Here is a 13,468-nt window from a genome sequence, read left to right on the forward strand (position 1 = left end):
AATAGACGTGCCTGTATTATCTTTTAAATATAAATGGCTAGCGCATATTCCAGAGGTTTTGGTGAGTGTATTATTGTTTGATGTTTAAGTGGTGCGTCGATCTAAAAACTTTGTCATGTGCTTTATAATATAATGCCTTCTCGATTGCTTTGAGTAATGACAATAGATTATTGTGTTGATATCATATAAATGATTAACCTCTATAATTTTTTCTTGTCTTACTCATCATTAATTTGGTTAAAACTCAAGTCAAAATCATCGTAACTAATAATACTTATTCCTATCCGGTTTCCCAAGATGGCAAAAGTGAAACTATGTGACTGTTACAAGATTATAAATATTTGTTGTCACTGCATATCCTATGATTGAAATATTTGATAATTCTGCTTTTTATTCCTTTATTCACTTTGATTATAAATATTATAATTTATGTGACAATAATTAAGTTACTGTTATGTCGCCACAGTTTTCTCGTTTAAAAATGTTTCAGTCCATCATAGAGCGCGTATCTATGAATTAGAGTTGGATAAACATGTAGACAGATAAAAAAATTTCACTCAAAATTACAATGCAGCTTTAATGCTAAATTAATTAAATAAAAATGACAAATACTGAAACTTGCTATACTTAGAAGCACACGTTACCTAGCCTCGTTTCAGGAAGTTTCTAGTTTTCTTTTAAATGTGTGGACTGCATAATTTACACTAGGCAAACTAATTTCTCTTTAATTTCTTATCGGAAAACTATTTCTAAGGTTTGTATTCTTTGAATGAACGACAAAATAAAGTTCTTCTCAATTTGAATAGGCTATTTAAATAAACCGTTCTGTACAGCATGAGCATGTAATTTCATACCTAATTGCTGATATAAGAATTATTATTATAGACTCCAGAAGAAGAGGAAGAGGAAAGATAAGAACTGGCCATCGTGGTGTTGGAAATGGTGGAATTCCCTTTCAAGATGACAGAGAAAATAAATTTGAAAAGAGAAATTCAAACAGAAATTTCGAAACTCATCTGAGATTAAATCCAGAGCCACTGCCGACGTCACCGGGGAATCCAAATCAAGCTCAAAAAAATAAAAGTTCCAGTGAACGATCGCACAAGCCGTCTCCTCTGCATTTTAATAAATTGAAGAAAATATTAGAAGGTGATTCTACCGAAGCTGTTCTTCAACTTTTAAAGCATGAAGAACAGTTAGGAAATCTTCTTGATGAACGACAACTTAGAGATGGCGTCATTGAGTTGTTGCTTGAAATTTTGGCAAAGGTATAAAATTTTTAAGATTTGGGATTTTCATCGTTTGCTTCATTACATGATTCCATATCACAGAATGTATTCCTTTTTATGTTCACTCACTGCAAATCCATAACACTTCTAAAAAATCGAGTAATGGTTGCTTTGAAATTACATTTCGTGACCAAAACATGCGGGCCGGTATACGCCACTTTGTGTAGGTACGTACTATCTGCATCACACAGATCACATTCGTATTTGCAAAGTAAACGTTCTCGATTGTCTAGAGATAACCTTAGTTCTCTTCCCTTTCTCCGTAAATTTTTACTGAACGATTGAAAAATGCAATTTACTTAGATTTAGTTAGCTTGTTCAATGACCTCGATTGAAGAGTACTATGAAGAGTGCAGCTCACTATAAATGTATGTTATTGTGAACTGCACGGAAACATTATAAAAACTTCATTTTCTTTGCCAATTGAAGATCAGAATTCAGCTAATGTATGATACGCAGACAACTGTATAATCTTGAATGGAATGGAATGGAATGGAACCATTCCTAGTAAATTGCCAATATGTTCTTCACAAATACAAAAGTGATCAATGTGATGCAGATTACGTCGGCTACACTAGTCGGCAGGCCCGAATTAACCATATGTTTAAGCGGCGTCAGTTATGGGCCCCACGCTTTTAGGAGTCCAGTGCTTCACTCAACTTAAATTTTTAATTTTGCAATTATTCACGGTAAAATTAAAACTCGGTTGAGCAAATACAAATAGTCAACATTCAGGTCCCTGCGTTCACATAGGCCCCTGAAGCGCGTGGCTACATACAATCATACGGCTCCAACAGTCTTAAATCCCTTCCAATCGCAGCACTCATCCAAGTGCGAGGCTTATATGGATTTAACGCTGCTAAAGTAATGAGGCTCAAACATGTGCTTGCTATTATATTTATGGCCAATTCATGATGGGTGAATCACGGTCTCTTTATCAAAAGTCATCGACGAGAAAAGGGTTGCCCTACGCAAAACGAATGTCAGATACTCGATGGCTCTACTTATTGGCTACAATGAAATTAATGCGCATGTAGAAGAAATTGCTGGCTATGACAAAGAAAAAGCCGAAACCTCGTTGAAAAGCTGAAAGCAAAGGAAAGAGCCTAATTCAAACATTATATAAGCCAAGCGAGACGATTGTTTACACGAAATTGCCTGTACGATGAACCTTGATCGGAGGCTGAAGTGACACAGACTCCAGCCTGTACCTTCGTACAGGTACTTTCCTCGAAATAATTCACAATCTTCACTCTGAATTGCGGAGATGCTCGCGTTACTCCGGCTGCAAGTTTTGGCTTTCTTTTAAAGCTTAGAGAGCTCTTGGCTAACGATGCTGTTGAAAAAGCGAAACCTCTTCAAGACATTTCAATGACATAGAAGCTACTCTGTTGGAGTAATTACAACAGTTTTCAGCTTTTCTCAATGCAGACTTCGTTATGGAAACGCGGGGCGTTACTGAAACTTCGCAGTTTCACAGATCTGACACTTCAGGATCATCCTCTTTTGGATTCGTTGAAATTAGGGAAGTATTTGCTTCTCGTCTCAAGGAATGTGGAATCAGTATTTCCCAGAACAATCATTGCGCTCCGTATTTTTTTGAGCGTAATGATCGAAAACTGTTCAGAAGAACAGTCATTCTCTAAACATAAGTTGTGATCATTATTCAATTAAGGTGAGGTATGAGTATGACGCAGAAAAGACTGAAAAACTTTGTTCTGCTTGCTGTCGGGAGGAATTTGCTATGACAAATTGATGTTTTGTCCTTAAACAATCACTTTTAAATGGGGGGATTATTTCGGGGATGGGGGTATTGAAGGGCACCTCGCTTAAAAGAAACCACAGGCCCTGCTAGTCGGCACCTATTCTAATAAACGATAAAACGCGTTTTAAAAATGCAACAGGCAATAGGAATCGATGCTTTTGAAAGATATGTTATACGTTAATATATTTCCTCACCTTATAGATTTACGATACTCACATGAAAGAAAATTTAATGAAAATCATGGCATTGTTTCCAAATACTGTATTTTTACGTGTGCCCCTTTCACGCTACATAATGACGCTTCACACTAAAAGAAATGTGGAAAAAAATGTCAAGAATATCATACAGTTTTTCGATGAAATTTTGCGAAGATTCCCTGATAATTACAGTGACATTCCCATTGATTCCCTGGTCGTTGCATCATTGACGCTCATGTTAAGTTCGGATGCAAAAGCTCTAGTGCAGGTTTGTAAATAATAGGTGCTAAAATTCAAGGAAAATCGATTATTTTACAACTTTCAACATTTAATTGAGTTCCACTGTCAAATTTTTTTTAGATCTTAAAATATTTGCACAAGTTCACTCCTTCATAGAGGATTGAAAATTTTCTATTTTCTTTTGAAGGACATAGCTATAGAGTTAGTTGGTGGGGATAAATATTCATGTTAGCATGATATTCCAGATTAATTTCCTTTGAAAACCATCTTGTTCTACGTATCATAACATTTATATGTAAATATGAGCCACTGCAAATATCAATCTTTCTATACGTCCATGACCTTTGTCATACTCCAAATATTGCATTTTTATAGGATCTTGTTAGCTCTAGGCAGAGTATTATCGAAAGGAAATCAAAGCCTCGCTCTAAGGTGAAAGATAATGAGGAAGAGAAACCACCAGATGATTTTCGTAAGATTCCTGTTTATCCTATTGCTCAAGATTTCGATAAAGATAAAACCGTTTTCCTTCGAAAAAATATCATAGATGGCACATATAAAAACGTGGCTCACTATCTTGACGTACAGTTCCGATTGCTAAGAGAGGATTTTATCGGACCACTTCGCGAAGGTGTCGACGAAATTGCAAAAGAGGTTCATAGAAATGAGCGAAATCAGAATCTGCGGGTTTACAGGAATGTAGAAGTTGTCGATACAGTTTGTACTGTCTCTGGAATTGTGCACCTTATCCGCTTTGATGTTCGCCGATTCCAAAGAGTGAAGTGGGAAAACTCAAGGCGATTAATCTTTGGAACATTTCTTTGTCTTTCAAGAGATAAATTTAAAACACTCGTTTTTGCGACGGTAAGCGAACGAACATCACAGGAACTAAAAGATGGTTTTATGCAAGTCCGTTTTCTTGGTGATTTACCTGATTTTAAATCTGGTGAAATTTATGAAATGGTTGAATCACCTGGCTATTACGAGGCCTATTGCCATAACCTCGAAGGACTACAGGAAATTTCTGACGAAAAAATGCCTTTAGGTCGTTATCTTGTCCAATGCAAAACAATTGTTAATCCACCAAAATACATTACTGTCCATGAAATGGCACCACCAATTCACCCTGAGTTTGCAGTAGCAGATAATGACGTATTGCCAATTAGCCCAAGGTTTGTTCTAAAATGATAACACTCGATACATTTCCATTATCAAACATATTGGGGGGCTCAGCTTTACTGAGCTTTGTATTTAATTTCCCCTATCTACTAGTTTTTGCCATGTTGTTCTGAAGCTGGTTGAAATATTTCGAAGATTGCTGATAAACGTTCGAAATTTGCTTTAAGCTTCTTTGCTTTGAACTTTCAAACTTTGAAATACATGAGCTTTGAAGTCTGATATTTCACAATATTGATGCGATAAAAATTGTTCATAATCCATGTCCAAATCCGAATGTCTTGCAAGATACATGGATCAGGAACAAACTCGATGAACCGTCGTTCGAAATGACGGTTTTACACATTTGTATTTATTATTTTGCTCATATACTTGGGGTTGTGTTTTTTTGCAAAATTTATATTTTCTTTGTAAATTGCTTGTGAAAAAGTGTTGGTCTTATCGTTTCAATACGCATTATTTATTTTATAGATATAATCTTCAAGGCGTTTTACGTTCAATGGATGCACGATCCGTGCAAATTTTGGAACCCGAAAGTTGGCCAAGAGCCGACAGTGTTTCTTTGAACCAATCGCAAATGAATGCAATTCAAGCTGCTCTAACTGAAGAGTTTGTAGTCATTCAAGGTCCACCAGGCACTGGAAAGACGTATGTTGGTCTCAAGATCGTGCAAGCTTTGTTACAAAATCAGGATTACTGGCGTACGAACCAAATGAGCGCCGGACCAATGCTTGTTGTTTGTTATACAAACCACGCCTTAGATCAGTTTCTTGAAGGTAATTGCAAGTGTCAGGAAAGAGCTGTAGAATTTAATATCAGTTATCTTAAGCATCTATATCATTTTAATTCGTTACCTAACGTCAGTTTTTTATAATAAAGGATAATACATACGCATACTGGCCAAAAAAATTTGAGGAAGAGCAGATTGTTATCGATAATGCCCTACTAAAACAACAAATTGCTCCAAATTTTGCAAGATGCCCACATTTTTAGAGTTGCCCCAATCTTTCTCTAAATTTACCCGAGGTTTTGTCTGTAATTGCACACCGGTCAAATTGGGTGCACATGTCTGCCCAATATTTCTTCATTGACGGATCTAGAAAGCACTGCACGAGTGTGCACCATTATGAGCTTGAATAAAAATAATTTTGAAGCTCGTTATTGGAAATGTTATTGAATTTTGACATTTACTGCCAAATTGACGCTGCCCTCCACGAATAATATTTTGGATCCAGCCATGCAGTTGCTTAGATTTCTGTTACTTTGATGATATAATCTGAACCTTTAGTATACAAAACGATGGCATTTAAAGTATATTACATTCTCTTTTTCGTTTAAGTTATAAATGAAATACCCCTTGTACAATTTTTAAATATTTTTCCTAAATTCCCTTATCTTTAGATAAAGTAATAGTAATATGTTGTTAAACTTTTTCAGGTATTCTTCAATTTAACCAAAACGATGTTGTTCGTGTTGGTGGTAGAAGCAACAGTGATTTGTTAAAACCTTTTAACTTGTCCAATAAAGCTAGACGAACTGCTGCTTGGCATTTAGCCAGTAACGAGCTTGATATGACTGAACGTAGTATCAAAGAAAGAAAAAACTGTATTCAGAAAGCTAACGAGAGAAAACTTAAGTTTGAAGACTTGATTACAGTCATTGATGAACGCGAAGCTAACCAATTATTGCCTTATGTGTATTTCGCAGAATTTTATGGAACTACCGTTCTTGATGCCTGGCTTAATATGCAACACTTGCCATTCTGTGCTAGTGACTCTCAGAACATGAACGAGAAAATTTTTGAAAATCACGTCTTCAATAAGAGAGAAAATGATTTGACTGACGACGACGATGATGAAGATAGTAATGAGGAGGAGGATGATGAGGATACTGATGAAGATAGTAATGACGACAAGGAGGACGAGGATACTGATGAAGATAGTAATGAGGAGAAGGAGGATGAGGATACTGATGAAATAATTACTGTAGATGTGGAAAAAGATGCAGAAATAATTACTGTAGATGTGGAAAAGGATGCAGAAATAATTACTTTAGATGTGGAGAAAGATGCAGAAAGATTGCAGAATGAACGCATCCTTAATGATGAATTTGCTCCAGTGCAACAGTACGAGGATGACATAAAAATACATATGACTCAAGATCAACTTAACCTCGTTAATGTTCAAGCAAGATCTAATGCATTTGAAGAGAAACAAGGAAACGGCCATTGGCAAGAGATGAGAGATCTCAGTCTATGGGAATTAGATTTAAACACACGTCTTCAATATTACCAACATTGGTCCAATCTTTACCATGAAATGCATAACAGGAAATTAGAAGAACTTTATCAAGAGTATGAAACTGCGTGCAGAAAATTCAAAGAAATTAAACATGGACAAGAAGAAGATACGTTACGGAAAGCCACTGTAATTGGAATGACTACAACTGGAGCAGCTAAGTATAGAAACGTTTTGCAAATGATCAGACCCAAAATTGTAATTGTAGAAGAAGCTGCCGAGGTTTTAGAAGCCCATATTGTTACTGCCTTGTCAGAAGGAGTGGAACACTTGATTTTGATTGGAGATCACAAACAACTGAAACCTAACCCGTGTGTCTTTACGCTTGCGAAGCAGTACAATCTTGAAGTATCTTTGTTTGAGCGTATGGTAAGAAACGGAATGAAATGTCATACACTAGACACACAACACCGCATGCGTCCCGAGATCGCTCGTTTAATGAAATTCATTTATCAGGATCTAAAAAATCATTCAAGTGTGGAACGGTTTGACGATGTCATGGGAATTTCCAAGAATATCTTCTTTATTAATCACCAAGAAGCGGAACAGTCAAATGACGAACTTAAAAGTCACTCAAACGATCATGAGGCAAATTTCATTGTTGCTTTATGTCAGTATTTGCTACAACAGGGTTACGGTCCATCAACTATTACTGTTCTTACAACTTATACTGGGCAATTGCTGCATCTCAAACGTCTTATGCCCAAAACAAAATTTGAGGGTGTTCGTTTGTGTACTGTCGATAACTTTCAAGGGGAAGAAAATGATATAATTTTGTTGTCCCTTGTCCGTAGCAATGAAGAAAAGAAAATTGGATTCCTTGGTATTTCCAACCGCATTTGTGTCGCCCTATCTCGTGCACGCAAAGGATTCTATTGTATTGGAAACATCTCAATGTTAGCTGAAAAGAGCAATTTATGGCACAAAATTATGAAAGATCTCGAAGTCCAGGGAGCCATTGGAGCAGCTTTGCCAGTTTACTGTCAAAATCATAAAAATACAAAATTTGGAATGAGGAGCGCTCAAGATTTTAAAAAGGTACCTCAAGGTGGGTGTACTCTTCCCTGTGATTACCGTCTTGACTGTGGGCACAAGTGTGAGATGGTGTGTCATCCAGCTGATCGCGAACATAAAGAGTATGATTGTAAAAAATTGTGCAAAAAGGAGGTGTGTCCTCAACATCAGTGCCGTAGAAAATGTCATCATGGAGAACCCTGTGGTCCTTGCAGAGAGATAGTTACTAAAAAACTCCCGAAATGTGGGCATGAAGTAAAAATGCAATGCGGTCAAGATCCTTCTTTATTCAACTGCCCCAAACCGTGTGAAAGAATCTTGGAATGTGGTCATTCATGTCAAGCTACTTGTGGCGAAATATGCTCAAAAAGGAAATGCAAAGAAATTGTTGACAGAATTTTATTTTGTGGGCATAAAAAATCATTTGAATGCTGGCTTCCTATTGAAGAATGTAAATGCTTTGAACCTTGTGACACTTTGTTGGAGTGTGGGCACAAGTGTCAAGGTAATTGCCATGATTGTAAGCAGGGTCGTATTCACATTGTCTGTAAGCATCCATGTGGTCGTACGCTGATTTGCTCTCATCCATGTGACGAACCATGTACAAATGATTGTCCACCTTGTCAACGGAAATGCGAAAATCGTTGTATTCATAGCGCATGCGGAAAGAAATGTGGAGAACCGTGTGCACCATGTCAAGAACCATGCACGTGGCAATGTAAGCATAAAAAGTGTACTAAAAAATGTTCGGAAATTTGTGATCGCATGCCATGTAATGTAAAATGTCGTAAAAAGTTGCCATGCAATCACAGATGCGTTGGATTATGTGGTGAAAAATGCCCACGGCTATGTCGCATTTGTGACAAAGACGAGCTTCGAAAATTTTCTTTGGCACTGAAGACAGGCACGGTGCAAGATTTATTGAGCTTTTGGACTGTCACCACGTTTTTGAGGTCACTGCTCTCGATCAATGGATGTCCCTTGCCGAAGAAGAGAGCTCAGGCATACAACTCAAGGCTTGCCCCAAGTGTAAAACTCCAATAAGAAAGAGCTTTCGTTATGGAAATCTTATTAAAAAGGTTTTGCAAGATATTGAAACTATCAAAAGTAAAGTCAGAGAGAACGGTGCCAACATAGAGCAAAGAAAGAAAGAGTTGAAAGCACAACTGTCAGAAATTAGTTCTAAATATCCCGACCCTTTACATCCATTAGATCAAAACCGCAACCGTCGAAGTAGGAGACCATTAATTCCATTTAGAAAAAACTTGATCGATGCAACATCTTCAGTTTTCTTTGAAATTGAGACTGAAATAAACAATGTCGACAGCAATCAGAAATTGGACGTGATCTCTTATAAAATACAGCTTCTTCGACCTATTTATGAAATCAAAGCAAGGTTCATATCGCGCTTACAGGAAAAGATACCTCTTCAGTCGCAGATTATGGAACTAGAAACATTGGTGTTAAAGTGCGATAAATTAACGTCGCAGCTGATCGCAGATGTACAACAAGAAATCCAGCGAACAGCGTTGGCGTGTAAGTTGAAAGTACTCCAAGAGGATATAAAGAAGTATAACAAGACAGTGTCTTATGAACAACAATTAAAGCTTGATGCAATCTCGTCGTTATTCCTCTCCCCCCGTAAAATTAATAATGATATCAGAGAATCAGCTATCCGTGATCTCGATCAAATTAGTCAGGATCTCCAACTTGGTGCAATTACCGCTGAAGAAAAAGCCGAAATTGTTAAAGCGATGGGCTTAACAAAAGGCCACTGGTTCAAGTGTCCCAATGGTCATATATATGCTATTGGAGATTGTGGTGGCGCAATGGAAAGAGGTAAATGCCCTGAATGTCATGCAGTTATAGGTGGTGAAAATCACACATTAGAAGCTGATAACCAATTGGCTTCTGAAATGGATGGTGCTAGGCATCCTGCTTGGTCTAATCAAGTTAATCTCGTTAATTATGATCCTGAAGAACTCAGGGCTCTACAATTTTTCTAAGAAATCATAAAGGACTGCGTGGGCAGGAAATATAGCATTAACAATCAAATGACAGAACTTATTAAAGTATCAATATTTGCTCCCACTCTAACTACATGACACAAAGAATACTCATAGATCATGATTGGAATTTTCATACGTTTTCCAATATTTTCTTCTAACGGTACATTTTACAACTGCTAATACAAACAATAAGTTTCCAAGCTACTTGCCATAAAACCATTGTGAACATGTCTTATCAACTGTTACAAGTCTCCATGCATGTTGTTACCGGAAGCACTAAAGCCTACGTTGGAATGACCTATGTATTGTGCAAAAAAGAAGAATAGTTTATGTTTAGTACTGGTCAAGAACTGATTTAATCAGCTCTTTTAGTTGAGGGTTGAAAGTAGTACATAATGTTAGGTTTAATCAGGTTTAATTTTCTGATTTGAACTTTTAAAATCGTCAATAGCATATTTTCACATTATTTCGGGATGATTGTGAGAAGTTCCTGTTTTTGTATTTTACTTTTGATGTTTTTTCCGCATAAGTTATATATGGATAAAAAAGAGTTATATGAACTGTCTAAATCATGTATTGTTTTGTTTTACTACAGTATATTGGTTTTGTGATAATATATAAAAGAGAAAATGCATTTGTCTCTTGCTTTTTCCTGCCATGATAACTACACATCCAAACTATTATAGCAAAATGATAATGATGACATTAGTTCATCTACTTAACAAATAAATTACATTTCAGTATGACGTCACTGAGTTGTTATGAGCATTCATTTATGAGGATCGTAACTCACCCAAGGCTATCAAATAACACAATTTTGTCTATGACATTCACGAAACATAGCTCGTATGTCGGGCTTTGTAGATAGCAATCATCTATATGATTGTGTGTCTGCTACTGAAATGTGGCCCTTTTTATGTAGCCAAGTGTAGCCAAGTTGGGCGTCAGAGTTTTAGTAAATATTCTGGGTATACTAGCTGACCCAATTGGCAAACAGTAAACCATTCACCAGAGTTGAAAATGATTCAAGATGCAAGCTACATGTGACGTTAAAGCAGCCATAATGGAGGTCTACATCAAACTGCCGATGCTCAACACAGCATTTAATTAACATATATTCTTTTCCACTAAATATCGTCCTTATTCTGCTGCTTTTGCAAAAAGCTTATACCGTGAAAAAAATTTCTGTTGATTTCACACTCTGCTGAGCATTGGCGGTAAACCAACAATATGACAGCTTGAGAAATCATATGAAATCACATCATTCTCAACTCTGCAGCACATTTTGGCGTATATTTACATTTCTAAACACCTTAGAGGCTAATCCATTGGTAAAATTATATTCTTTAGAAATTTAAAAGCGAAGAGGGGCGCAGGGAAAAATTTTTACAATTCTAAGTTTATCATTTGAATAAGAATTAGTATAACAACGAGTGTTACTGGCGTGTATGCTAATTACTAGTTACTTTAGCAGCAATCAATGGTGTTACTCAAAAGATGATTTCCAATCGCATCGTCGCAGGAAACGATTATTCTTTGCAAAAGGAGTTGTTCCTGTACAATTAAAAAACTACTGGCGTAAATCTAACGTTAAATCAGGAGAAATCATATTCATAATCATATCTTCTACTATATCATGCTGATTTCTATAGAAAGTGACATTGCTTTAGAAAGGTATTGCAGGCTAGATAAATATGGTCTAACTAACGTTCAATTTACTCAGTTGTAAAAAAGTAATTAACCGCAAAATGTTAAAGCCATTTTTAGGTGAGTTTGCCTCCCAAAAAATCAATGTTTCCTGCACCACTGAATTGAAGGTGGTGAAAGATGAAGTTGAAAGTTTTAAAGTTTTGAGTTACACTCATTGTGTTCATTCCTATTAAGTTTTAAAATTTTAATTGTAAAGAATTGTCTTTCATTATTGTACTTATATAGTTATGCGTTATGGTCCGTGTTAATTGAATAAACTAATCCCGTGCTTTATCAACAATAAGTTTAAGCCTGGTTCACGCGAGTGAAATAAGGATAAGAACAAGCGTAGACAAAAGATAAAACAAAGATAAGTAACGAAGCATGTGACATAACCATCGTCATAAGCGCAAGCATAAGGAAAAAATTCAAGCATAAGCTAGGAGAAGAACAAAAGAAGAACAAACAGAAGATTTAAAGAAAATCCCAATGTCTTTGTCTTTATAAACCTCTAGAGCAATAGAAACAAAACTCTCGACGTTCGTGCTTATTTTACTCGTGTGAACCAGGCATTATGTCTTCAACTGATCACTATTCTCTTATGTGACTGTTTTTGTCAATTATAAACTTTCGTCATTTGTGGATTACCATATACGTTCTCATGCAAGTCCCAAATGTCTTCCTCAGTTGTAATATAGCTTGTTTCTTGTAAGGGATTTGTGATATCTAGTCGTAGATATTTCATCTTGGTGCTTCTAACATTTGGGAACTTTACTAACGCTGGTAACGTAATTTATCATTTTAGATTTCTTCTATATTCGACTATATTCTTATGACTGGTATAACGTTGATGAAGAACAGCTGCACGTCGAACATTTTACTTCATGACATTTAATGAGTTTACGCGACGAAAATAGCTGAAAGCCTCAATTTGTATCAAGTGATGAGCTTAAATATATACATTGTGCCTTTATGCCTCTATAAAATGGAAATACGATTTGCCGTTGGTCGAAAATGGCAATTGTTGCTCTGTCTTTAAACACGCACGCTCTATCGTCAACTTTATCGTCTATCACAAAATGAGCTAGGTTTTTTTAACGTTTGTCGTTTTTACGGTTAATATATACAATTGTTTAAACCGTTTCTTTCTTTATTTGCAGACATATAACTTTTTGTAACTTGCATTACGTATAATTCAAAACTGTTTCGTGTGAAAAACAAAATATTTTAATTATAAATCGACAATTTTTACTCACTCACTTCGATCCATGACATCATCATTATTGGAAAGAAAATGAAATCATTGGAATTGTTTTTGTTTTACAGAAGACCAATGGCCAACAGGGAATTTTGGTCTACCTAAGGCTACAACAAGGATGCCCTGGTGATGTGAAAAGTGGATGGCGCGAGGGATGGAGGTACCAGGATATGAAAGATGAAGGTGAAAGTTCAATGGCGTCATTTGGAAACCACATGGCTGTTAACTTTTCAACAGGAAAATTTGGAGTAGATATTACGCGAGCATTTTGTATGTTCAGCCAAATACACAAGGAAACAAAATCTTGGCCTAAAGGTTAGTGGCTGTTTTTATATTGTTTGTCAATGCTGTTAAAAATGAATAACAAATTAACACATAATTTGCAACTCTAAAACTACCCACAAAATTGTGCTTTATAAATTTAATCTTTTACTGCATTACTGCATGACAATCCAGCAACACACACAAACCCTCCATATGATTAGATCTTTGCTAAAACCGTTGCTATTACACTGAAAGGAGGAAAGGCATAAA

At 36.2% G+C, this 13,468-nt stretch overlaps 1 protein-coding gene across 1 annotated transcript; it reads left to right on the plus strand.

Moving 5' to 3' along the window:
• Window positions 1-4,379: 4,379 nt before the first annotated feature.
• On the plus strand, window positions 4,380-10,621 carry LOC124440142 (NFX1-type zinc finger-containing protein 1-like). Its single transcript, XM_046990471.1, is given in 4 exon segments — window positions 4,380-4,663; window positions 5,139-5,443; window positions 6,105-8,852; window positions 8,855-10,621. Coding segments are annotated over 4 exon segments (4,452 nt in total). The 5' UTR covers window positions 4,380-4,394; the 3' UTR covers window positions 9,985-10,621.
• The last annotated feature ends 2,847 nt before the right edge of the window (window positions 10,622-13,468 follow it).

The sequence above is a fragment of the Xenia sp. Carnegie-2017 genome, unplaced genomic scaffold (assembly GCF_021976095.1).
Source record: "Xenia sp. Carnegie-2017 unplaced genomic scaffold, XeniaSp_v1 HiC_scaffold_2, whole genome shotgun sequence".
NCBI classification, from domain to species: Eukaryota; Metazoa; Cnidaria; class Anthozoa; order Malacalcyonacea; family Xeniidae; genus Xenia; species Xenia sp. Carnegie-2017.